At 42.0% G+C, this 25,965-nt stretch overlaps 1 protein-coding gene across 2 annotated transcripts in view; it reads left to right on the top strand.

The window, feature by feature from the left end:
* The first annotated feature begins 2,474 nt into the window (after positions 1-2,474).
* The window catches only part of SUCO (SUN domain containing ossification factor), a 71,802-nt gene continuing 48,311 nt past the window's right edge, over positions 2,475-25,965 (top strand). For both annotated transcript variants that reach the window (XM_054037597.1, XM_054037595.1), the window contains exons 1-2: positions 2,475-2,770; positions 24,019-24,124. In XM_054037597.1, coding sequence (XP_053893572.1) covers positions 2,706-2,770; positions 24,019-24,124 — 171 coding nt within the window. In that variant the 5' untranslated portion in view covers positions 2,475-2,705. The remainder of the gene's footprint in view (positions 2,771-24,018; positions 24,125-25,965) is intronic.

The raw sequence follows: 25,965 nt of genomic DNA, 5'->3' as shown, positions 1-25,965 counted from the left end.
CCCTGGCGGCTCTGGTCGGCACCGCTGACTGGGCTGTTAAAAGTCCGCTTGGTGGCGCAGTGCGGGCCTGGGGCTAAGGCAGGCTCCCTACCAGGGCCGGCTTTAGCAAGAGCGGGGCCCGATTCCTGGGGGCGGGGCTTGCTGCAAGCCCCGCCCCCAGGAATCGAGCTGCGCTCCGGCCGGGGTTGCTGGGCTTGGGTCCGACCTGGAGCCGCGCCACGGGGGGGACGACCCGAGCCGCGCCGCGGGGATCGCGCCGGGGGGGGGGAGGACGGACACGACCCGAGCCAAGCCAGGAACTGCAATCAATGGGAGCTAGGGGGCGGCACCTGTAGGCACGAGAGCAGCGTGCGGAGCCTCCCTGTGCCTAAGGGCCACAGGGACTTGGCAGCCACTTCCTAGGAGCTGCAGTAAGCGCTGCTGGGACCCCATACCCCAAACCTCTACCCCAGCACAAAGTCCCCTCCCACATCCAAATTCCCTCCCAGAGCCTGCACCTCACACATCCCCCATGCCACAACCCCCTTCCCCAGCACTGAGGCCCCTCCTGCACCCCAAGTATCTCATCCCTGGCCCCAGCCCAGAGTCCCCTCTCCCAACTGAAGCCCTCATCCCCCTCCCGCCAGGAGTGCCGCCAGCTTTTCTGCCGCCCTAGGCAGCGGAAGGTCCCGTCTCGAAATGCCGCCCTCCACAGAGGTGGTGGAAGGTCCCGCCGCTGAACTACTGCCGCGGTTGCCGCCCCCAAAATGTAGCGCCCTAGGCGACCACCTAGGTTGCCTAATGGTTGAGCCGGACCTGCCTCCCGCACCCCAACCCCCTGCCCAGCTAATGTGAGTGAGGATGAGGGAGAGTGAGCGAGGGGGGGATAGAGCGAACAAGAGGTGGGGCCTCTGAGAAGGGGTGGGACAAGATTGTTCAGTTTTGTGCGATTAGAATGTTGGCAACCCTAGTTCTAGTCCCAGCGCTGCCATTGGTCTGTTGGGTGCCTTTGGGTGACTTGCTGCCCCACTCTGTGCCTCAGTTTCCCCATCTGTAAAATTGGGTTAAACTAGGGTTATCATATTTTAATTTAAAAAAAGGAGGACACTCCACGGGGCCCCTTCCCCGCCCCAACTCCTCCCCTCCCCCGCCCCTTCCCCATATTCCCCACCCCAACTCTGCCCCCTCCCCTGAACGCTCCACCCCCTGCTCCTCCCCCTCCCCTGCTTCCCACGAATCAAAAGTTTGCGGGAAGCCTGAACTAGGGAGGCAGCAGGTAAGCTGGGGCTGGGGCTGGGGCGGGGTGGGGTGCGGCCCAGTCCGGCCCTCCTGGCTGAGCGGCTCTCTCGGGTGGCCGGCCAGCCCAGGCCAAGAGGCTCTGGCCCCGGCGTGTCCGGCTCAGCTCGGGCTCTGGGGCCCCAGCCCCCGGCCGAGCACCGCCGGCCCTGGCCCGACCCCCGGCCGAGCACCATTGGCCCTTGGCCCCGCACTGTCGGCCCTGGCCCCACACCGGCCCCAGGCCCTGCACCGCTGGCCCTGGCCGAACGCCGCCAGCCCCTCCCTTCTTATTTTCCCTGACATGTCCGGCTTTTTGGGATTTCTTCCCGGATGGGAATTTGAAGCCCAAAAAGCCGGACATGTCCGGGAAAATCCGGACGTATGTTAACACTAGATGGGCTGGACTGGGTAAAACATCCCTCAGACCTATGACTAGAACAGCATTAAGGCCCTGGAAAACTACAACTCCCAGCCTGCACCGAGAACCTTGGCCAATGGCTGCCAGCCTGAGGGCTGCAGCGATGCATGCTGGGATTTGTAGTTCTAAATGGGATCCAGCGGAGAGCTACGGTGTCCCGCGGACTCGCTCACCCAACCTATTCTTGGGTCACAAAACCTCTCGCTTTCCCCCCCCCCCCCCCCCCCAAGCCACCCCTTTATTTTGCCCAGGATCAGGAACGTTCACCTTCGGGGACCTCAGCTCCCACCAATCAGGGCTCAGCTTTCTTGGGGCAGCCCCTACAGAAAGCCTGAATATAACTAGGTCAATACTGCTACCAATCGCCTGGAATTTTTTATAATTATTTTGTAACTTATTTCGCGTATCTGTATATTTTTGTTGTCACTTCTATTATTAATTCTTCTAAAGACGCCTAAACCGGTCCTAGCTTTGGGGAGGGCACCCCCAGTTCGCCGCTCTCTGAGAGGGAACGATGCCGAGAGAAGACTACAACTCCCAGCGTGCGAAGGGCTTTTGAAGAGGTACGTCCGTTTTGTAGTCCTATCACAATGGCAGTTCTGACTGCGGGCCGGGGATTGTATCGAAGTGGCCCCTCTGAGCCAATCACTGTGAGGGGAGGGAGGAAGCCATCGCATGCGCAGGGCCAATTGTGTTCTGGCGATGGGTGGAGGCGTGGTTTATGTGTGGGGGGTGACGTGACGCGTCTTCTTCCAGCTCAGCGCGTGAAGGGGGGGACTTGGGGGGAGGGTAACGGCTCTGCTGGGTCTGCTCGCACCGCGCTGGAGATCGCCTCGAGACGGGGGCAGCGGCTGTAGCGGCTGGGCGCAGTCTCGGGGCGGCGGCGCGAGGCGGGCGGGAGTGTCTGAAGCCCCCGCGAGGCTCCGTCCCCCGCGCTCCGTCCCCCGGCCCGGCCGCTCTCATCCCTCTCGGCAGCAGGCGGGAGGATGCGCCGCCGCCTCCTTGCCGGGGGAGGCAGAAGGGGGAGACGATGAGGAAGCCGCCCCGCCGGCTCCTGGCCCTGGGTTCTTGCCTCTTCTTCTGCTCCCTTCTCTGGTGAGTGGGTCTCTGAGCCCGAGGGGTGGGGGCTGAGCCGGGTTGGGGTGGTGGGGGGACGGTGGTCTCACCCCCCCCCTCTTCACGCCGGACTCTATGGCCACTCCGAGCACTCCCCCATCCCGAGCCCCTTCCCAAATGGGGCATGGGGTTGCATCTGTTGTGTATGGCGGACTCCCCACTCCAGTGGGGTCCTGGCTATGGGGAGTGACCTCCCCCACCTGTGCTGTGTATGGCAGGCTCCCCACTCCAATGGGGCCATATAGCCCTTGGTATGGGGGGTGCCTTCCCCCACCCATGCTGTGTATGGCAGGCTCTGCCACTCGCATGAGGCCCTATAGCCCTGTATATGGTGGTCATCCTTCCCCACCTGTACTGTGTGCTGGGCTATCCCTGCTTCTTCCTGGTCTTATAGCCCTGGGAATTACGGGTGTCTTTCCTTGTGCTGTTTGGTAGAATTCTCCACTCCCATGGGGCCCCGTAGCCTGGGGGGGCCTCACCCCTGTGCTGTGAGTGGTGGGTTCTCCTGCTCTCAGTCACCCAGGTTTCCAGAGGAGGTTTCCTTCCAGTTAGTCTTTCCTTTCTGTGGCGTGGATACCTCTTCCCACAAAGATCCTGTGCTACCCCCATGACCTCCGGTGACAGGTGTGTTGACTTTCCTTCTCGGGGACACTACGTTTAAATTGCTGTACCAAAAAGCAAGTCCCAACTTCTGTCTGCTGCTTTCACGGTGGCAGGAGGAGCAATGCTAGTGCTATGGGGGTGCTTTTAGGATGGAAGACCTCGTCTAATCACAGAATGGGATTGCGTCCCTGTTGCAGCTGAGCTTAATAGTTTACAAAGTGATTTAAGGTCCTTGCTTGGGAAATATGCAGTATGCATGGAAAGGTATCTCTTCTCCTCCCACCCATTGTTTGCCTGAGGTGACCAGGAATCATCACCTCTTGTGAAGTAATTGACTGTTGTGTTTTTTAAACTCTGTGGAATTCTGTGAGTGACTTACCGCAATGTTTCTCATCCTTTTTGATATCCGGGACCAGCTTGCTGCCTTCCTAAACTGTCAGGAAAATCTCAGAGACCGGCACCGGTCCATGGGCTGGTTGTTGAGAAACACTGACTTACAGTACTAACTTTCATTTATCTATCTCACTTTTCACCTTGGCTGAATATCATTGTGGTGACCGTGTCCTTTGACAGGGCTACCATATTTTCTTCATAGCCTGTTTGTAAAGAGTTTTGTGATCCTATGGCACCACCATCCTCTCAATACCTTAGTGTCATCTTCAACTCTGCTACCTCTCTAGACCACACATTTAGTCCGTTTCAAATTCTTCTGGTTTCTTTCTCTAACATTTTTGAAATCCAGCTTTTCTTCTAAATTCATATTACTAAAACTCTCATCAAGGTCTGTATCTTCCATCTAGGCTACTGTAGCCTTTTCCCCTCTGGCTTTCCTGACACCCATTTCCCACTGTGTGCCCCCTTACTCTTCAGTTACATTGCAGCTAAAATAATCCTGTTTTGTTTTCTGATCATGTCACCCCCTTCATCAGATCAAATGTATTTTTGTCTTTAAATTTTAAAATTGTATAATTTTAAAATATAGCCTGTCTGGTCTTCAAATCTTTGTGTCACATTCTGACCTGTTTGCTGTCAATTATGCCAGCCTCTATTTTTCCCCACAAGCACCTTTGTGCTTGCTTCTTTATGCATGGAATGTATTTCCTGAACTAGTCTGTAAAGCTTCTTCCATTTCTTTCCAAGTCCTTGAGGTCCACTTCTGCTGTAATGCCTAAGATAAGGTGCCAACCAATAATGACTAGACAACTTTCAGAGTAGCAGCCGTGTTAGTTTCAGAGTTGGTAAGACAACTCCCACCTGTTCATGCTCTCTCTCTCTCTGTGTGTGTAAAATATATATATATATATATATATATATATATATATATCCTCAATATATGTTCCACTCTATATGCATCCGAAGAAGTGGGCTGTAGCCCACGAAAGCTTATGCTCTAATAAATTTGTTAGTCTCTAAGGTGCCACAAGTACTCCTGTTCTTTTTGACTAGACAACTGACTCACAGGGACTTCTAAAATTTGTGTGTTTTTTTTTTTTAAAGCTGTGTATATATGTGGCCTGTTAATGTGCTCTTGCTATTTCCTTTGGCCTCTCTTCTGTTGTTCCAACAGTGGCATCTTGTTCTAAATTATTGTAAGCTTTTGAGGCAGAGACTGTCCTTCTGCTTTTTTTTTAAGTGCTATTACTATGTAGAAGATGAAATAATCTTGAAGCTGCAAACAGAAATAAATAGGAAGCAGCAATACATGTAGAGAGAGAATGGGGTAGACTTCACAGAAACCTGTGGAGAAGGAAGGTGGTAAATGCACACCTCATGTGGGATTTTACTGAATGTTGAGGGAAAGTGAGAGAATTTGGGGAGGGGATATTTCCATGTCTTCCTTTCCAGTTTCATAAATAATCACTTGACTGACTTAATTGCTTGCTTGTCACATTTCACGTATGACTGTCAGAGGAGTGTCACTCTGTAGCCTCCTCACATTGATGCCCCCAAAAAGTACATGTTAGAAGTTCTTTAAGAAGTTGCAAACTTATGTTGAAGTAAGATTTTTCTTGGTATATATTTTTGCTGCCAGTCAATCTTGTAGACCGTTACTGTCGGTATGAGCTCTTGGAAGTTATCGCCAGTGGATCATTGCTTTCATCTTCCTCTGAAATCTGTTTCATTTTGGTTACTTTTTTTGAAGGATAACTGGTGATGCCGGGTTCTCTTTTAAAAACAAATTACTTCTTAAACCACTGAGCTTCACTTTTTGAAAAATCATAGAATGAAAAATAATCAATATAGCATTTTTGTATTAAAACTGTAAGGGGGTTCTCTACTTGAATAACCTACAAACATTTAGAGAATTAACAGGCATTGTTGTAAGAGATCACAGTGCACAGAGTGCTTCATTGTGTAACATTGTAAATATTTTGCTGCTTGTGAAAACAAACATTAAGTATCTGTAAATGGACAATACAGTATGATTAATAGCTGAGGGTCCAATCCTACAGTTAACTCCATATGGGTGGACTCATGGGTAGCTCCTTGAATTGCCTTTCCCCCGGGAGCATGGGAGTCAGCCTGAGAAGTCAATTATATGATTGGGATTCAAGGTTTCTAACTCTACCAGAGGCAAACTGTACGAATAGTTTAAAGCATTTCTAGCACAAATCTCTCAGCTCATCCCTTTTTTAAGGTTGTGGGGTGAAATTCAGTAAGAATCTAGAGTAGCAGCCGTGTTAGTCTGTATCTGCAAAAAGAACAGGAGTACTTGTGGCACCTGCCCACTTCTTCTGATGCAGTAGCCCACAGAAGCTTATGCTCTAATAAATTTGTTAGTCTCTAAGGTGCCACAAGTACTCCTATTCTTTTAGTAAGAATCTAGCAAATAGTTTAGGTTGTTGGAAGATGAGAATTGTTATAACCCATGTTTAAACATTCAGTTGCCATTAGCTTTTCATACACAGATTTGACCTATCGACCAAAACTGTAATGGGGTGTTTTAATTGTTTCCACAGGGGTTTTATCCATTAAACAATTAAGATACTTAGGAAGAAGAAATTATTCTACTTTTATTTTCTTGCATACGTGCATTAATCTTCTCAGTGTCATGTTTGGGGCTGATAACAAATTAAGTGTTCCAAACCTGTAATTCATTAATAATGGAACAGGTTGTCCTCTTAAGTTTCCTGCATTTTAAGAATAGAGCTAGGTTCTTTTATTAGTAACTATTATACAAAAGGTCACAGCAACTTTTTATCTATTCCATGGTAGAGTAAGAAAAGTTAGGATCCCTTCTTCTTGGTTATGAATGCCAAATTCTGCAGATTACTGAAAAGAAATGTGCTGTTTTTGTATCATAAGGCAACTATTAAATTCCACTAGATTTAAATTCCACTAGTTTGCGGGAAACTTGCTCTGAGATTTGTTTTGTTACCTTTTATTATCTCTAAAGCATTCGAGGATGGACAAATTCTTCTGTCAGACAATATGCTGATCAGTCTTGGAGACTGTACTTTAGTTTCTGTCAACTTCAGCTGTAAAATTGCAGACTCTTTACTATCCCAGCTTGCTCCAACACTCTTCTTGGTGTCTCTTTTTAAATAGTCTAGATCAGTGGTTCTCAACGTAATTACCATTGTGGGCCACATCCAGTAGTACTTGTATGGCCCTGTGGATGTGACATGGACCACAGCTCTGTGCTGATCAGGCTGCAGGTTGAGAATTGCTGGTCTAGATGTGGTAAGGAAATAAGATTGCATACAACTCTCATTCTTTTAAAATATTTCTCTAAAGTGAACTTTGTGTTGGTAGAAGGTGCCTGTTGGGCAACAATAGAGATTAAAATACTCTCTACAGAACAGCAGCACAACTTTCTCCATTCAGTCTTTCAATAAAGCTCTCAGACCTGAAGAACTGAGAAGTAAATCTCCAGTCCTATTAACTCTGTAGCTTGTCTACTGAAACTACACACTGGCTTTAGTTGTGGTATAGACACTTGATGGGTAAGAAATCCAAGAATACCAACTCTCATTTTCCTACTAGCCACCAAATAATCCTCTGATATTTAAGGGACACCAGTTTTGGCTTCAATAAAATATGACTAGATTTCAAGTGTCTGCACACATACCTGTGAGTTCTTATGCCAAATCTTGTGGTTCTACAATCACATTTCCTAGTTCATTTAAAAAAAAAAAAAAAAAAAAAAAAAAAAAACCTATGAAAAACCTACACTAACAGAGCATGACTGTTTCTACATGGGAAAGTAACAATGAAACAGACTACAACAAATTATCAGCTATACAAAGGAAACTAGGAAAGATCTTATTCTTTTATTTCTGTTACCATGGTTATAATACTTTTAGCCCCTATAGATATGGCTTACAGCCATTTAGATTCTAACAGTCTCACTCTTTAATTGGACTTCCTTAGTTCTCCTGGGTCAGCTAGGTAATTCCTGAGTTTGAACCAAATTAAATTTTACTTGAAAGTGTTTTTACCCATTCCCAGATATGGATTCAAGAAAGCTAAAAGAATCTAGAAAAATCTCAATGTTGGTATTCTCATATTTCTTGTAACTTGGCCATTTGGGTGCTCATTATGCACCTAATTTGACATTTGTGATCCTCCTACAAACTTGTTTATTTATAGGGATAGTTTTTCTTTTGAAGATACAACTATCTTCTGTATTAAAAGTCAGTGGAGCAATAAAGGTCCATAATTTATGGGCCAGCAACTAAAACAGGAGTATCATTAATCCAAAAAATACAAGCAAATTAAACTGTTATGTTTTGGAATGCCATCTGGGCATAAAACTTTGAGGCAAAATGCACAAAGTACTGCTAAAATATAGAAAAATCGCATCTTTTTAAAAACGAACCTGGATCAAGGGCATACTGTCCCTGGTAACTGATGAGAACAGGATGTTTGGATGGTTTTAGAGAACTGCTTTTGATGCCAGGCTTCCATGTCCCATCAGTAATCAAGGGCAATATTAAGGAACTAAGCTTTAGGAATACATTCCTCTAAAAATATATATGTTGGTATGGATCACAGTTCCGATTACATGAAGCATTTGTCAGGCAGTCCTAAGGTATGTGGGAAATGTGTAAAGGATGTGTGTGTGTGTGTGTGTGTGTGTGTGTGTGCAAAACACTGTTCTTCGGCCCTCTGTGTAACCTCAGAAAGCATTCAAAGTGTGTATCATGCTGAACTTAATGCTCAATGGTTTGACTTTCTGCAGAGCCAATTAAATGGTGCAGCCCTGGAAGGTTGGAGATCACTTTGGGGTTCTTCGATACTTAATTGTATAGCACTCACTGCTTTGTTTTAATTCAGACTATCTTTGATAGCTATTTAAACACTAAAGAAACTGGTATAAATTGTTTTGAATCTAGCTTTTGTCCACTACTAATAGCATTTTCAGAAGCATTGTTGGACCTCAGGTTGATGAATGAAATGACTGTTGTAATTTGCACTTCTATAGCACCTTCCATCCCAGAATCTGAAAGTGCTTCACATGTCAGTTTAGCTACAAATCCATATGAAGCAGGTATTACCCCATTTCACAGGTGTGGGGAGAGGGAAAATGAAGCACAGAGAGGTTAAAGGCTTTTCCACATTAGGGATTTTGGTCCTAGTGTAGCTATGCTGGTTCAGACATCCCCACTGTAGTTGTGCTACACCAGTTGAAAGCAGGGCTTTCACCCCCTGTGAGTTGTTATTCAGTAGGGAACAATGGAAGCATGTCTACATATCTATGCTGGGGGATTGCACCAGAGAAGCTACATTGATGCCAAAATCCCTACTGTATACAAGCCTGAAATAACTTGTTCAGGGTCAGTGGCATAGCCAGGAATAGAACCCAGGTGTCCTAACTCCCAGTCCTGTTTACTAAATACAAGATAATTCATCCTTCCGTTCCTGTAACAAATTAATTACATGAAATCTCATTATGAACCTTAATATTCAAGTTGAACTAAAATACTTTCCTCCCTAGTTTTCTTGCCTTTTATACTAACAGTCAGTCTTATTGGCACAAGTATATAAGGTTACATGGATTTGTATGTTTGCTGGTTTATTACAAGCTTTCATAACTGAAATAACTATTAGGGGAAAAAAATCTCAAATCTTGATGGTCTAAATAATAAATGGCAAATTTCCTTCTATTGTTGCCAGTCACAGAGGCTACCAGAAGAGATGCTGCACCAAGTCACACTTTCCCAGGAGGATACACTGCAATGCCTGCATAGAAGTTGTTAATTGCTAGTTTTGTCTTGTACAGCAGCTCAAACTTGCGCTCTTGTCACAGATGGAATCAGGTTGTAGCCAAACTAGTTACCACAGTGGTGGGAATTCTTCATTAGTGGGTCAACTGTTGCAAACCCCCCCGCCCTCCCCAGTGTACTATGGATGAAATTATTCCTCATGCATCAGTGATTGGAAGAGAGGCTGGGTAAAGTGGCAGAAGGAGATTTTGTTGCATGTGTTTAGTGAATCCAACTCGCATCGATCTTTCCTCTCCTCTCTAATTTGTCCTCTTCCCTTCCCCCCTCAAAAGTCCTGAGTTAGGGATGCGCTCTGTGAGGCTCAGTGACACCCTCTGAATATGTCTACCCTGCACTAAAACTGGCCTGTGTCAACTGACTCTGGCTTGGGATGCAGGGCTATAAAACTGCAGTGTAGATGTTCAGGCTTGGGCCGGTCCCAGAGCCTGGGCTCCAGCCTGAGTCCAAACATTTACACTACAGTTTTATAGCCACACAGCCTGAGTCCCACAAACCCGAGTCTGCTGAAACGGGCCAACCATGCAACCATTGCAGTGTAGACATACCCTATGTGAGACTCGGTGCCACCCTGTATTTGAGGCTCAGTGTATGAGAGGATGTCAGAAGACGAGACAGACCAAAGATAGGGGATAGTAGGAAGCTCACTTTCCGGAGTGTTCAAAGCAACTCTACAATTCCCTGTTTCTTTGTTGGGTTTTTGTTGGTGAATTGGAATAGGCAGTAATTGCAGCAGGCTGGTCTCTCTTCTGGATAGAGATTGTAACATTTTAAATTGTATTGGGGTTCAGGATTTTTTTTTGTATTTCATTTAAATCTGTTCATAAGACTTCTGCTGTAGTACTAAAATGTTTAATAAATCAAAATAAATTACTTCATACCTTTTGTGGAGAAACTTTTTATGAAGAAACAGACTTAGGCACTCAGTTTTATATATTCAAAACCTCTCTTTCCATCTGCTGACTTCTAAAGTGAAATGCATGTTCTGTGTATAGAGAACTTCATTGTGGAGGTGCCGATTGTGGCTCTGTAGCTAAAGATGAGTATTTTTTAATTAAAGCAGGGATTTGCATACTATTAGAATCTGAATTTACCTCTTGATGCCTACTTTGGCATATGTTTTTGGAAAAAAGTAATGCAGGTTTTCATTGTAAGCCCTATTTTTATTCCACTCTAAATCCCTCAAGGAGGTCCTTTGAGTTGAAATGTTGCCTATGTTTCCTGTGGGTTTTTATGGTAACTTGAAATGAATTGGACAAGCAGTTTCTGATGTATTGTGTGTGTTGTTTTTTTTGTAAGTTGTCTTTGAAAATTATTCAACTACATCTTTGTAATGTAATATCTCAAGTGGCTTGTCCTAGAAACTTCAAATTTGTTTATTCAAGGTATGAGAGAATCCTACTTAAATGGAAATGCAATCCTGTAATTATAGTCACTGCCATTACTCTGTGAGACCCTGCCTGTTGCAAAGAGATGTCACTTCCAATTCCTGGCTTTTTACTCTTCTTTAGCCTTCCCTGCAGGTGGTCTATTGCTCCTTAATTCTTTAAACTGCTGTTTATTCTGCCTACTGTAATCTTTTCCTCCCCCCTCCCCTTTGGTTTTGTTTCAATGAAAACACATAATGGCTAAGGAAAAATACTTCATCTTTATTCTTACTCCTAATCTGTCCGTGTTTCTTTTGAAATGGGCAAGATATTATGATTATTAGTCTGGAGTAAAATATTCCAAATTCTGCTCTTGCTGGTTGTCTGCTTGGAGAGATTAGTGGCTTTGGGAGAATGCAGGCTAGAACACTTTTTAGTTTAAAACAAGGTTATTATAGAACCTGAGATCAGTGAAAACATTCCCATGTTTTTAAAATCTAATGAAAATAGTTAATTAGGATTTGAACACTTCAGCATTGTGCTGGTGCAGGAGAACTAGGAACATGAAACTGAGTACAAACAAAAATGAAACTCACTAATTAATCTTAATTTTCCAGGATGCAAAAGTCAGAAAAATTAGCATTAATGATAAACATATTAAAAATATCTATCTAGGAGTGTTTAATAAAAAGATAACAATTTTTAACTTGACATTATCCCTTCAAACTATTTTCTGTCTAAGCTTGCATCACTTAAAAAGGAACTTTTTTAGCCTAAAAGCTTTTCTACTTTTAGCCCCATAAGATATAGATTCATAGATTCATAGATTATAGGACTGGAAGGGACCTCGAGAGGTCATCGAGTCCAGTCCCCTGCCCGCATGGCAGGACCAAATACTGTCTAGACCATCCCTGATAGACATTTATCTAACCTACTCTTAAATATCTCCAGAGACGGAGATTCCACAACCTCCCTAGGCAATTTGTTCCAGTGTTTAACCACCCTGACGGTTAGGAACTTTTTCCTAATGTCCAACCTAGACCTCCCTTGCTGCAGTTTAAACCCATTGTTTCTGGTTCTATCCTTAGAGGCTAAGGTGAACAAGTTCTCTCCCTCCTCCTTATGACACCCTTTTAGATACCTGAAAACTGCTATCATGTCCCCTCTCAGTCTTCTCTTTTCCAAACTAAACAAACCCAGTTCTTTCAGACTTCCTTCATAGGTCATGTTCTCAAGACCTTTAATCATTCTTGTTGCTCTTCTTTGGACCCTTTCCAATTTCTCCACATCTTTTTTAAAATGCGGCGCCCAGAACTGGACACAATACTCCAGCTGAGGCCTAACCAGAGCAGAGTAGAGCGGAAGAATGACTTCTCGTGTCTTGCTCACAACACACCTGTTAATGCATCCCAGAATCATGTTTGCTTTTTTTGCAACAACTTCCTATCCTGAAATGACCTATTATAAATGAGAGGTGGGCAAACTACGGCCCACATCCGGCCTACCAGCCGATTTAATCTGGCCCTCAAGCTTCCACCTGGGAGTGGGGTCTGGGGCTTGCCCTGCTCCCATGCTCCAGCTGAGGAGCGGAGTTGGGGGCTGCTCCGCGCGTGCGTGCCACAGCTCCCGGAAGCAGTAGCATGTCCTCCCTCTGACTCCTATGTTTAGGGGCAGCCAGGGGGCTCTGCGCACTGCCCTGTCCGTGGGTGCCGCTCTCAAAGCTCCCATTTGCTGGGCACTGCAGCCAATGGGAGCTGCAGGGGCGGTGCCTGGACAGGGCAGCACGCAGAACCATCTGGTCGCACCTCTGTGTAGGAGCCAGGGGGGGACATGCTGCTGCTTCCAGGAGCTGCTTGAGGTAAGCGCCGCCCGGAGCTTGCACCCCTGAGCCTCTCCCCACACCCCAATCCCCTGCTCAAGCCCTGATCCCCCCTCCTGCCTTCTGAACCTCTCAGTCCCAGCCAGAGCACCTCCTGTGCCCCAAACCCCTTATTCTCATCCCAGAGCCTGCACCTCCAGTCGAAGCCCTCAGCCCCCCCGCCCCCTGAACTCCTTGTTTCTGACCCCACCCCTGATCTCCCCCCCCCCCCCCATACCCACCATCTGAACCCCTCTGTCCCAGCCTGGAGCATCCTCCTACACCAAGTCCCTCATTCTCAGCCCCATCCCAGAGCCACACCTCCAGCCAGAACCCTCACCCCCCCCTTTCTGCACCCCAGCCCCAATTTAGTGAACATTCATGGCCCACTGTACAATTTCCATACCCAGATGTGGCCCTCGGGCCAAAAAATTTGCCCACCCCTGTTATAAATCTTTTATATAAAGTGTCTGGCTGTTATACAGCATAGTTTTATAATGATTTTCAGACAAAAATTCTTATTCACACAGGTCTATGGTAGAATCCTGATAATAACCATGTTTTAACATTGCTGTTGTTTGCCATTTCTGCTTCCCGTGCGGACAGCACTGAACAGATAATGGCTGTCAGACTTTTTGTTCTACCCTTGTTCTAGAATAACTTCCCCCAGGTAAGGGAACTGTTTTTAACATAGGTGTGAATTTTCTGCCACCACAGCTATGCTGGCTGGTATGAATGAAGCATAACGTTAACTTTTTAAAGAGAAACTCTGTTCTTTGCTTGATTTCAAGAGCTTTAAAAATATTTGTTATCCACAGCTAATGGCACACCTGGTGTTTGCACAAACTTGTGTTTAAAAACCCCAGTGTGGGAGATGTGGGGGAGTAAGCATCAAAGCCATGTGCTTCATTACCTTCCTGTATTCTGCACAGTCCACATAAGGCTTTGCTGTTTATTTTTTTCCAGCCAGAATGCATTAGTAGTATTTATGTATTTTTAATTTAATCCATCCACAAACTGTTCTATTAAGATGGTAAGATATCAGGTAGAGCCTCTTTACAGTGTCACATTTAGTGTCAGGGCTCTGTGGTAAAGAGCTGTGAAGACTAGGGTCTGTATATTTAAGGAGTGCCCCAATTCAAACACTTTAAAGGGGGTCCTGGTTTTCAGAGGGTCCGTGGTCTGCACTTTCTAAAAATGTGGCCCATTTAAGGTGTGTGAAGTGGAACCTGAAACACTGTAGATGCTCTTGAAAGCTTAGGTACAGGGCTTTAGTATTAATTCATAACAGGATTCTAATTTTGTATTGGTGTAGTCCACACAGAAGACAAGCCCACTCAACACACAATTACATCACAGTAAATTTTGCTGTGCTGGACAAGGATGATTAAACTAGATATTAGTAGTGAACGAAGACTGATTATTTCTGTGTTTCCTTTGCAGACCTTTGTTTTGTTTTTATCATTTATATGCACTCTAATTTGTCTAGTAACTTTCTGTATTCTTTTTTTAAATTTTAAGCTACACTAAGATTGAGAGTTCTTGATGCAAACTTACCTGATTTGCAAGATCTGATCTGCAGAAACAGGATATGATCACTATTTTTGTGCATATGAATCCAGTTCTGTAAATGAAATGAAGAAATCCCTTTCTTTCTGAAGAACATTCTGGATGGCAGGATTTAAAATATGAAAACTTTTTGCAAAAGAAAAGCATAGTTGAGCGACACCGCAGAAAGTATATTCTGCTTTGACCTATTTTTCATCAGTTCCAAGCTAGAAAGTAATGAAATATTTTTGTGTTCTCAAAACAAACAGTGAAATGCATTGTGGTAAAGAACAGAAAGATTTTACTTCAAGCAATATGTGTAGATTCTTATCTTGTAGCATCCTTACTCATTTTGATTCTGTGTATTTTGTGCTTACTGTTTTCTCTCAAAGGCATAGTCATTTAAACTGATTCTCTTGTTGTAGCATCCTGCTCTGTAATAGTAGCAACTAGCTTTCTAAATCATTCAAAATTGTTTCAGTCAAAAAGTTAGCTTTAACATTTCTCCATTGTGTGGTAGAAATGAAGTGTGGATAAACCCAAAACACCTCTGTAGGAATAAGAGAATGCTGTGTCTCATTGTATTTGGGTGAGATGGGATGATGATGATGATGGCCATTTATAGTACCAGAGGTCTTTTTTTCTCCTCTGGGAGTATCTGCCTTTGTTCCATGCTTCAGAGGGAAGCAGAGTACCTGTTACATTTTTTAAATTGATTGCTGTCTTTCTTTGCTGGCACACTAGAAGTGCTACAGCCACATTGAGAGCCCAGTCTTCTGCCTCTGTGTAGGCAGATGTAGGTTCCTCAGGGCTCTTTCTGGAGGGCCTCCTTTCTGGGTGGAATTTTATGACACTCTTCTCCCTCTGCCAAACAACTTTAATAGAGATATGGTCCATTTGACAGGACTAAAGGGGAACCAGGGAATTTCCCTATTTAGTGTCTTGTCAATACACTAAAATGGAATGTTGAGCTCATGGGGACCTCTGTTGTTTGGCCTGCTTAGCTCATCGCTCCTGTAGACTCTCCCCTCTAATAATGGAGCTGGTAATGGTAGCTTGTGGAGTTTTGGGGGCCAATTTAAAGCAGAATTTGGCTTTACAGTTTTTCCACATCGATTTCCTGCTGCTTCTAAGCAAGGCTGAGCATGGTTTCAAGATTCAAGTAACAGATGAGTCAAATTGTAAGGAAATCTCCAATTTTTGAGACTCCTGCTCCCTCTCTCTGCTTCTGTGATTGTAATAGAAGTTAGAAATCTAGTTTGTTGCTGCCTTTCCCAGTCACTCTTTTCAGGGCTTAGCCAGGGATTTTCTCCTTTGAATAAGTGCTGTCTGCCACTCAACCAGGAAGTCCCAGGTAATTCTGTATTTAAGCAGTGTTTTTGACTCTGAGGGACCCATCTTTTCCAGTTCCTCAAGCAAAAATCTTAATGTCCAGAAACCTCGTAGAAAATCCAGACCCTGTTCCTTGTCTTCCACCCCTCACCCCCGAGTAAAGCTCCCAAATGGTGATCACTCCTTTCTTTTTAGACAGCTTAATCCTCCAAGACCACATCAGAAGTAGAGAGCTTTAAATAGCCTCTTTTTCTGAGGAGTTGACTAATCATCACAAACATTACTCAAGTCATTGTCATTGGAAGAAGGCAAACTCTCTGAATCAGATTGATCTTACTCCACTTCCTTCCAGATTAGTACCATTTCAAAATGAAGGAAGAAACAGTGGTTTTCCCCTCATTCTAGAATCTCTGGAGAAGATTGTGTTGGACTGCTCGGAGTCCACAGACACACACAGGTCCACTGGTAAGGCCATTAATGTCAATTTGAGCACTAACCATGGGTTGAAATGGAGTGAAAGATATTTATAGGTCAAGATGACTGTATCATGTATTTAGTTTTATATAACAAGCTATAGTGAAAGTATACCAACTAGATTAATTCAGACTAAAAACTTTAATTTTAAGGCTTCTGGTGAAGTCACAGAATTGTGTGGCAATAGGATAAGACGATGTCATATGGTGCCTATCTCATCATCCTTAACAATGGGTGGGTTTAGATTGAACTGATGCTAAGTTTAGGGGCTTATGCCTTTATCTAGTACGTGGGAAGACCCTGGAAATAAGTTTTCCGATGGCTATCCTTGATTATACTCTGTGCTTCATGGCCCACTGCTTGGAATTGCCTCTGTACATAGGTCTGATTTTAAATTGTGTTGAACAAGTTCATACTTTAAGTTCCAAATCTGATATGCTTCTAAAAATGAAGCCATTTTATTATGGGGAAAGTCAAGAAAATTTGTCCGCAACAAGGTGTAGTGGTTCATGTTTTATGGGTAGATATCAGAATGTATTGGCATAAGAAAATATCCCTTAAAAAAGCAGTTTCGGTTTTCTTTGCAGAGGAGGTCCCTGTAGTATAATTAATAGCTGCATCTCCATGGTGCCATCATGGACGCTGCCATCAGATAATTATGTTTATATGGGTTCCATTTACTTCTGGTTAACTTGTAACTTATCTAATTCACTTCCACTGGCTGCTCACTTGGTGCTAACTCCATTCATTATTCTAATGGTGTCTTCAGATAATAGTCTTCTGTATCAAGAATAACTGCTACCTTTTAAATGACTTTAAATAATAAGGAACTTATTAAGAGCTACGTTTAAAAAACAAAACTGTACCGTCTACTAGATCAACATCAGTTGCAAAGTTACTCAGATTTTACAAACATAATATTCTAATACATTCTTGATTTGTTATGGATGCCAAGCTGTCAATGGAACACTGCTAAATTACATCACAGATACTATTTTATTCAGAAGTGATGAGCAGATGTTTTTTTCCTTCCCCTTCAGTAAAGGAGAACAGCACATGCCTATCGTATAAAGGGTAAAGTTTTTGTCTTGTAAGCTTGGGCTAGCAGCCAAGACTTGGATGTGTATCTCTTCTTAACCTTAGGAATCCAGTGGGGCATCCAAGAAAGTCATGTGTAGAAATATACCAATGAAAATGCCAGATCATTCTTTATCAGATTTAAATAGCTTCTGTTGCTGTCGTCATTGAACCATCTGTAGCAAACTTGAATTATCACATTAAAAACTTGTGCAAGGTCGGAGACTCTCTTAGAAACAGTGACTTATTCAGAGAGAGAGAGAGAGAGAGAGGGTAAATCTTGGTGCAACAAGAGACGTATATAATAACAAGGACAGGGAATGATAAAATCTGAATATTGACTAGAAAGCCTTAATGTCCAGATAATCTGAAAGACTGGTAGTCGTTTTTAGTTATTTTGTTACTCGTCAATCAGTGTGGAAATACATGTTTCAAACTATCTGCACACTAATACATAATAAACAATAGTGTGGCATGTTTGGCCCGAGGCAAAGGAAGTACTGACATTTGAAGAGGCATTTGCATTATGGAACTACTTACATGGGTTTGCTGTGTCTTGGACTGGTAGAGCTGCAAATATTATATGAGTTAGCATCTTGGATTTTATTGATTTTTATATTCTGTGTATAAAGACTTGACAAATATGCATCCATATATGTAGTATTTTACTGATAGGCTATAGTGTTTGGCAATAACAAAATGCTATGAGAAGTCTGTTCTATGTGCAAAGCACTGAAATAGAGTAGAAGGAAAAATGGAATCATGGTGCGGATGAGAAGAGTAATAGAAATGGGACAGGGTCAAACCTGTAACTAAATTAATTGCCTAACTTTAGCGTGGGTTGTGTGTGTGTGTTTTTTTTTTTTTTTTTCCCCAGCTGCAGTCTGGCTAACTGTACTAATAGCTGCACGGAACTCAAACTACTTCCCTAGAATAGAATTCCTCTCTCCTTTAAAAAGGGGCAAGATTCCCTTTTGGTCAAACAAAACAATTAACTACCTGCAGAAATGGATTCTATAAAATTTTGCTACTGATTACTAGAGCAGAAGGGGACTCTCAGGATAAGGTTGTATGCCAAATATACTCTGTCTCCAAGTCTAAAATCTGTTAACCACTGTTTAGAAATATCTGCTTAGTTTTCTTTATATGAACATTGTTTAGTGATATTGTACTAAATCAGCAGGAAGCAGACTTTACTTTGCCCTGTTCTTGAGTGGATGTTTAAAATTAGGGAGGAGGGATACCACAGTGGTGTGAGCATTGGCCCGCTAAACCCAGGGTTGAGAGTTCAATCCTTGAGGGGGCCGTTTAGGGCTCTGGGGCAAAAATCGGTCTGGGGATTGGTCCTGCTTTGAGCGGGGGATTGGACTAGATCTCCTGAGGTCCCTTCAAACCCTGATATTCTATGAATTAGAGATTTTATAGAGCGCAATAGGTTAGAATTTTGGGTAAGAGGAGAAAGGTAACAGATGAAGACTTGTGCCAAGAAGGGGCTAGAGACAGGCGGAGGGTAGAATAGCTGCCCCATTTCAAAACTCTCTTCTGCATGTCTTTTTAGGTGGTAGTCTTTAGAATCTTGTGTGTGTGTGTGGGGGGGGAGAGATTGGAAGTAGGGGATATCTGCAACATAAAGGCAAGATTACTCAGAATTTCAAATTAGAATGATTCTACCTGTTTGATGTGCCTGAATTATAATATTGTAATGTTAGTAGAACTGAAATGTCAAAACTGCAGAGGTTGATGATTGTATATAGTGAAGCAATTGTTGGGAACATAAATATTTTACAAATTTCTTTTAGATCTTTGTGTTTCTGTAAATTACTTTAACTTAAACACCACTTGTGTCAATAATTTACTCTCTTGTCTATTATATTGTTGAAGATTTTAGTACTATTTTTAGAATAAACTTAATCCTCAAACACATAGGATCCTATTCATTTAAAAACAAATGAAAACATACTTGTAAAACTTGTTTTGATGGTTGTCACACATTTATATACACCTTTCTATGGTTTTTAGCTTCTCTAGCTTATGGGTGTCAAAGCTGTGGCTTATATGCATGTGGGGTGTTTAAAAAAAAAAAAAATTCCCCCTACTTCTTGTGGAGGGGGGAAAAAAGTAGGTTGTGATTCTTATTTTAATAAGAAGTTAAATCAAGCTGCCTAGTTTAGGAATTAAAATGTCCAGCCCCTGGTTAGTAAAGCTGATTGCACATTGTTAATAATCTGTTTCATAGATGCAGTACTTGTGGGGGAATTCTGCGCTACTGTGTTCATAATTAGTGAGCCACGCACATTTTTAATTTTTTGTGCAGAAAAAAGCTTCTGCTGAAATGTTGTTGCAGTTCCATCTTTTGCCCACCAGAGGGCATTGTGGCAATAGAATGCAGCAACTGATCCCAGTCTGATAAGGAAGGGAAAGAGCCTGCCTTCTTCACAGCACCTGTCAGGCCAGGTTAGAGGGGGACAAAAAACTGTTCCATGCTTTTCCCACTCATACCCAACAACCCTCCAAGTTCACACCCAGGCTCCTTCCCAGCCAGCAATTTACTTCCCTCTCCCTCAGCTCCTCCGTTATCCCTGACTCTTCCAAGCCTTTGCACTGGTTCTGAGGGGCGCGGGAAATACGGTTCTGTATTGTAGTTTTTAAATGAATTATTACTCAGTCCTTGATATATACTCTATTTGTCAAAAAACATTTCCTCTATCTTTTTTGTCTATATTGTTACAGACATACTTGCTGACAGATGTTTTGAAATAAATGACCAAAAATAATTGAAATTGGTGTGATTATATTATTGTTTTGACAAAATATGCAGAATTTTAAAATGTGTGCAGAATTTTAATTTTTTTGTTGCAGAATTCCCCCAGGGATAATGCATTTACATTGCTATGCATTGTCTATTTTGTTAAGCACAAGCCATCATGGACACTACTTTTATACTACACCCTATTTTAAGAGACGTAGTCCACAAATGTAGTAGGAAAATTGCTGCTTTTCATTCTGACCGTTCACAGAAGATCTCAGCTGAGTCTGCAACTGCAGTCAAAAAAACGAACAATGTTGGAATGTCTAAGAAATTAGATGGAAAATACAGAATATGTGATTATATAGATCAGTAGTTCACCCTTACCTAGTGTATTGGGTGAAGCACAGGTCAACCCATCAGAGGAAGGATGTTGCAAAATTGGAGGGGGTTCAGAGAAAGGCAACCATGATAAGGCATTTTCTCCCAGAATCCTAGAGTACTTACTTCAAAAAAGAGAAGAAATAAGGGACTTGATTAACAGATTGTTTTAAACAGGTTAGGAAATGCCAGACGTACAGTGCAACCTTAATTCTTCTCCCTTGCATATTGATACGGTGCCCAGAATGAGGCAAGGGTCCTGTGGAAAGAATATGATTGTGTAATTAAGCTTGTATTATAATTTTATGTACATAAGGAGTCAGAACAAAGTTTGTGTGGGCAACTGTAAATCTTGCATTTCCTATCTTTTGACTTTGCAGTTTAAAAAACTTAACGTTTTTGTGTATAATTTCCTTTTTAATAGGACAAAACAAACTGTTCTGTGCAAATGTCACAACCCCCTGTTAACGTATCATAAGCAGAGTTTGAATCCTGAACCTTCATCTCTGCAGTGCAGATTACCACAGTTTGAGCAAAAGAACTAACTGAATTAGCTGGCAGGAGGGGAAGGTTATTCCCAGAAGTGTGGTGGTGTGAACAGACTGCTGGGTTTTGGATGTGATTGGGTGCGAGATTCTAACCTGGCCCAGTTCTCCCTCTCTCCCACCATGCACAGACACATACTATAGCAGCTTCCACAAGTTTGCCAGTACTATATCTGCTACTGCTTTGGCAGTAAGGTGAGCCTGGCCTTAGAATGTCTATTATTCTGATACAGTGTCAACATTTTCTTTAGGAGTGCAAGGGGAAGAAAAGTGATAGTGATGTTAGCAGTTTCTGTCACAGCAAAAAACAAAATTTCAATAAGTCAAAGAAAAGCCACTTCTGTGGTACCAGGGCATTTTCCCTGTCAAATATCAAAGATCTGCTACAAAGAGTAGAGGTGTGAAGTTTGTGAAAGATCAACAAAAATCTTTTATAATTGAAAGTGTTAGGCAACCTAAATATAGGGATCACTTGCTGCTCACCTTACAATAATGAATAGTATAGAGGAGCTATAAGTGATCTTCCATTCTCTCCCTCTCACCACAAGTATAAGGGGGAGGGATTCAATGAAATTGAGGGCAGCAAATAGAAAACTAATTACATATTGTGTAGACTTATTCTTTATCTGTCTGTAGAATTAATTGCCACATTGGGAGTATAAACTTTAATAAAACTAATATTCTAAAAAGTGCTATTTTTAAAAAATCATTTGAAACAATGTTAGCCAACTTTTAAAAAGAAATTTCTATTATAACATGGAAACTGAGCCCTCATTACATGTGTCTTGTAGGCCCGCTTGGTTTCCAGGCAGCTCTCATTCCCACTACCACTTCAGAACATTTTTCACTCTGTTTAGCCATTTATATAGCCACCTTCACCTTTGAGTGCCTCAATTCTTTCTGAGCTAAAAGGTTCTCCGTCTAGCTCCTGAGTTTGTCCCTCAAATATAGAATTTTATGTAAACCAAATCATATCATCTACCTTTTGGTATCCAAGCCTCAATATCTTTCTTTACCAAGCATGTTAAAGGGAAATTTGCATTTATACATCTAGAACAGGGGTCAGCAACATTTCAGAAGTGGTGTGCCGAGTCTTCATTTATTCATTCTAATTTAAGGTTTTGCGTGCCGATAAAACATTTTAACATTTTTATAAGTTCTCTTTCTATAAGTCTATAATATATAACTAAACTATTGTTGTATGTAAAGTAAATAAGGTTTTTAAAATGTTTAAGAAACTTCATTTAAATTAAAATGCAGATCCCCCCGGACCGATGGGCAGGACCCAAGTAGTGTGAGTGCTACTGAAAATCAGCTCGCGTGCCGCCTTCGGCATGCGAGCCATAGGTTGCCTACCCCTGATCTAGAAGATATAGCACAAAGGGCTCATCAAATTTTCTCTATCTACTTGGATCAGAACAGCTATTGAGCATATCGTCAACCTACAAAATTAGCCGAAGGTGCAACTCCCTCATGAACCAACCCTCTTCCTACCCCCCCCCCCCCCCCCCAAAAAAAAAAAAAGCCTTATACAAGCACATGTGTGAAGCCACTATCTGGTTTACCCTATATTGGTTCACTAAGCACTATAAAGCTTGGGCTTTTCTTTACCTTTGTTAGCATCCTTCAGTTTGCTCTAAACTTACAGTATATACTTTAAATACATTTATTTATATTTTCAGTTTGTGTGGGACAACAGAGCCTGTTTTTATGTATGGTAGTTATCCTCTTTATTGATCATTAGTGTTTGCTACTGCCCAAGGGTATGTATTGTCAGTTGATCTGTGCATAGGAAAACTTCAGTTTCTGACCTGTGACTAAAAGGTAAAGAAATTTCAAATTTTAGAGAGGAGTGTATCCTTTTAACGATAGCTAGTCGGTATCTTGTCAACTTCCATTCTGTGCTCTTTTTTTTTTTTCCGGTGTTCAGCTCTGGAGGCATCTCCTTAGGCTGTGATTTCATGCAGTTGATGTGCTAAGGGAGTTTTTTTTTTTCTGTGAAGTATTAAAAAATATCAGGTTTCAGAGTAGCAGCTGTGTTAGTCTGTATCAACAAAAAGAACAGGAGTACTTGTGGCACCTTAGAGACTAACATTTATTTGAGCATGTCTCTAAGGTGCCACAAGTACTCCTGTTCTTCTTTTTAAATATCAGATGCCTTTATAGTCAGGTGTGTAGGAGTTCCCTACTGCAGAGTGCCCATAATCACTGGATTTACCATTTTGACAAAGTAAGTTACAGATAAGAAACTAAAATGTTCTTTTGAGAACTACTTATCAAAAAATCTGAACTTTTTGATGAGAGGCTTTTTATCTCTTGATCAGAAAAATTCTGTATGTTCTGTGCAGACCAGTAGTCTGTACTACTATGAGATTGCATCTGTCAGTGCCACATTGTTTGAACCCTGAAGGTCGTGGGTTCAAATCTCACTCGATCTCATACGGAAAAGCCACCTCCAGTTTACCCAACTGCAGAGTGGATACCTGATCCATTGGGTTAGGACAGTCAAAGGTGGTCGGACATGGTGTTCGCCACATCACTCCCTTGTGTACTGTTGGCTATGAAATTAACTGTTTCAGCCCGATGGTCCAATGGCTTGGGGGAACTTAGACTTTGACTATTGTCAGTCTAGTTTAGAATGTAATCTTGTAGGTGCCCAAGTATTGTACACTTCTAAGAGGAATAGAACACCCCGAGCCACTAAACACACTGATGGCACTGCACAAGAAATGAGTGGATTTTGGTCTATAGACTCCACTTCTTACTTTTTACTGACTGATTTGTAAATTATGAGTATATTTCAGAGCTAACTTCCCAGTCCATCATGCTATGAGATTAGTTCTTAAAACTGAAGTGAGATTCCTAGCACTGCTTGCAAAGGATCATTATTAGTAACCTAACAAAAGTGGTGTGTTCTTTTTTTTTTTGTGTGTGTGTGTGTGTTTTTTAATATATCCAGGTATTTTATAGGAACAAACAAAAAAAGGTTGAGGGAGATATCTGTGTATTTATGTATGTAAAGTGAGACTTAGATTTTTAGTTCCTGTTTTGTCTGTGTTTGTTTAACAGGCTTCCCAGCTGGCATGTTTTTTGTAAAGAGAACCCTTCATCTACATTGCAGTACTCTCCAGATAACTATGCCCTGGCAAATGAGGATGAGAACATCCAGGAAAAGGTACAGTGGAGATTTGCATATTTTTCAGTAGATGGGCTTGATATCACATGACTAATTGCAAAGCTAGTGGTGGTCCTCATTTTAAGATTGGTTCTCAATCAGTGATTTAAAAAATATGTACTGAATGCTCCAGTTAGCTAAGGTGCTAAGGCTTCTCATCTAGAAAATCTACTTTGACTTCCACCATGCCCCTGTCTCTTAGATCATGCGATGTCCAGGCTTACTGTAGTTTTGCCAGCCTGTGCTCTAAGTGATGCACAATCAGGGTGGATTTGATTTAAATCACTAGTCAGGAAGACTCGGTTTTCTACATAAAAGTGCATTCTTGTTGGTTGTTATAACCTTAATACATAGTCTTCACAACTCACAGATAGATGTAGATTTCATTTTTAGAAGGTACACACTATACCTTTTTAAACAGTGATTTATTTTGAAAACTTTTCAGATTAGTTTTACAGCTATATCAGAAAATGAATGATTGTTTGGTTATTTCATTTACCAAAGGTAATTGAAGCAGATATTTATGAAGTCATTGGGAGGAGAACTATCTTTAATTCAACAGGTTAATCATTGATATTTGGAGGATTTTCTTGCCATAACGTATTAGGAGGAGAACATCACCAGACAACATTTTAAATTGTCTTATTTAACTAAAACAACAACGTTAAGTTTTCTTCAACAGCAAACATATAATATTTTAACAAAACAAGCATATGTCCCTCACGTCTCACATTTATCTCCAGACTTCTTCTCCTTGTCCAGATCTATTCCGTCCCCAGCAATTTTCTATTCATTGAACTTTTTGAAACTTTGCACTTTTGGAGAGAGGTAAGGGATTGACTCTGTGGACACAAATAACAGAGGGACATTAGAATTGAGGTCTGTTATTTCTCACCTCTACATATGTAGTTAGTTAGTTATTTTTGCTGTTAACAAGCATGTTTCCCCTGGAGGCACACATCTACAGTTTGAAAACTGCAAAACTAAGTATCTCTGATGGTATCTTCTAGACTGAGCACTGAATCTCACCGGGTAGAATGAAAGATTAACCTAAATCTATACAGAAGCCTGTGGAACCCCATAAAATTGGGTCCCTAATCCATGAACTATTGGAACTCATTTACAAAACTTTTCTTAAACATTACATGAATATATTGTCTCATACTATAGAATTAAAATTTATAATCACTATTCCATTACAGCTCAAAGATATCTCATCATGGATCTTAATTAAAACTATCTTTAGATTTTTTTCCTCAAAAAGCATTTATAAAAAAAAAATCCTATTTAAATAAAAAAAATCGTTTTTTTTTTTAAATCATTGATTTTTTTTTTTTATCCACCCTGTGCACAATCCTGCAGTTCTGATGACCTCAGCTGGAAGAATACAAGATCAATTTTAAAATGAGCAAAACTACACAATCATAAAGTGTCTTGTTACTAATCTTTCAAACCCCAGTTTGATTTTATGCCTAATGTAATATGCCCACATCACTCAAAGAAGAAGCCAAGTGATCTGTAGTGGGGCTTGAGTTTGTGAAACCACCCTTGTACACTTTGTACTGATTTTTCTGATAAGCATCCTAATGAGGGGGAAGGTAGTTATTTGTTTCAGAAGCAGATGTCTAAAATTTAAACCTAGAGATTAAACTCATTCCACCAGATCCAAAGTATCTTTTGTAGCTTGATTAAGAAATTTGTGTGTGTGTGGATGTAATTTAGAGCTGTTGATTCTTTAGCATATTGCTCTTGACTGGGTCTCCAGAACTCCTCAGTTCAGGAGGGCAATCTTGCAGCCTTTGACTAGCCCTCCTTTAAGAGGAATTTCTGCTAGTTAATCT

The sequence above is a fragment of the Malaclemys terrapin genome, chromosome 8 (assembly GCF_027887155.1).
Source record: "Malaclemys terrapin pileata isolate rMalTer1 chromosome 8, rMalTer1.hap1, whole genome shotgun sequence".
NCBI lineage: Eukaryota > Metazoa > Chordata > Testudines > Emydidae > Malaclemys > Malaclemys terrapin.
This window is presented reverse-complemented; position numbering and strand designations above follow the sequence as displayed.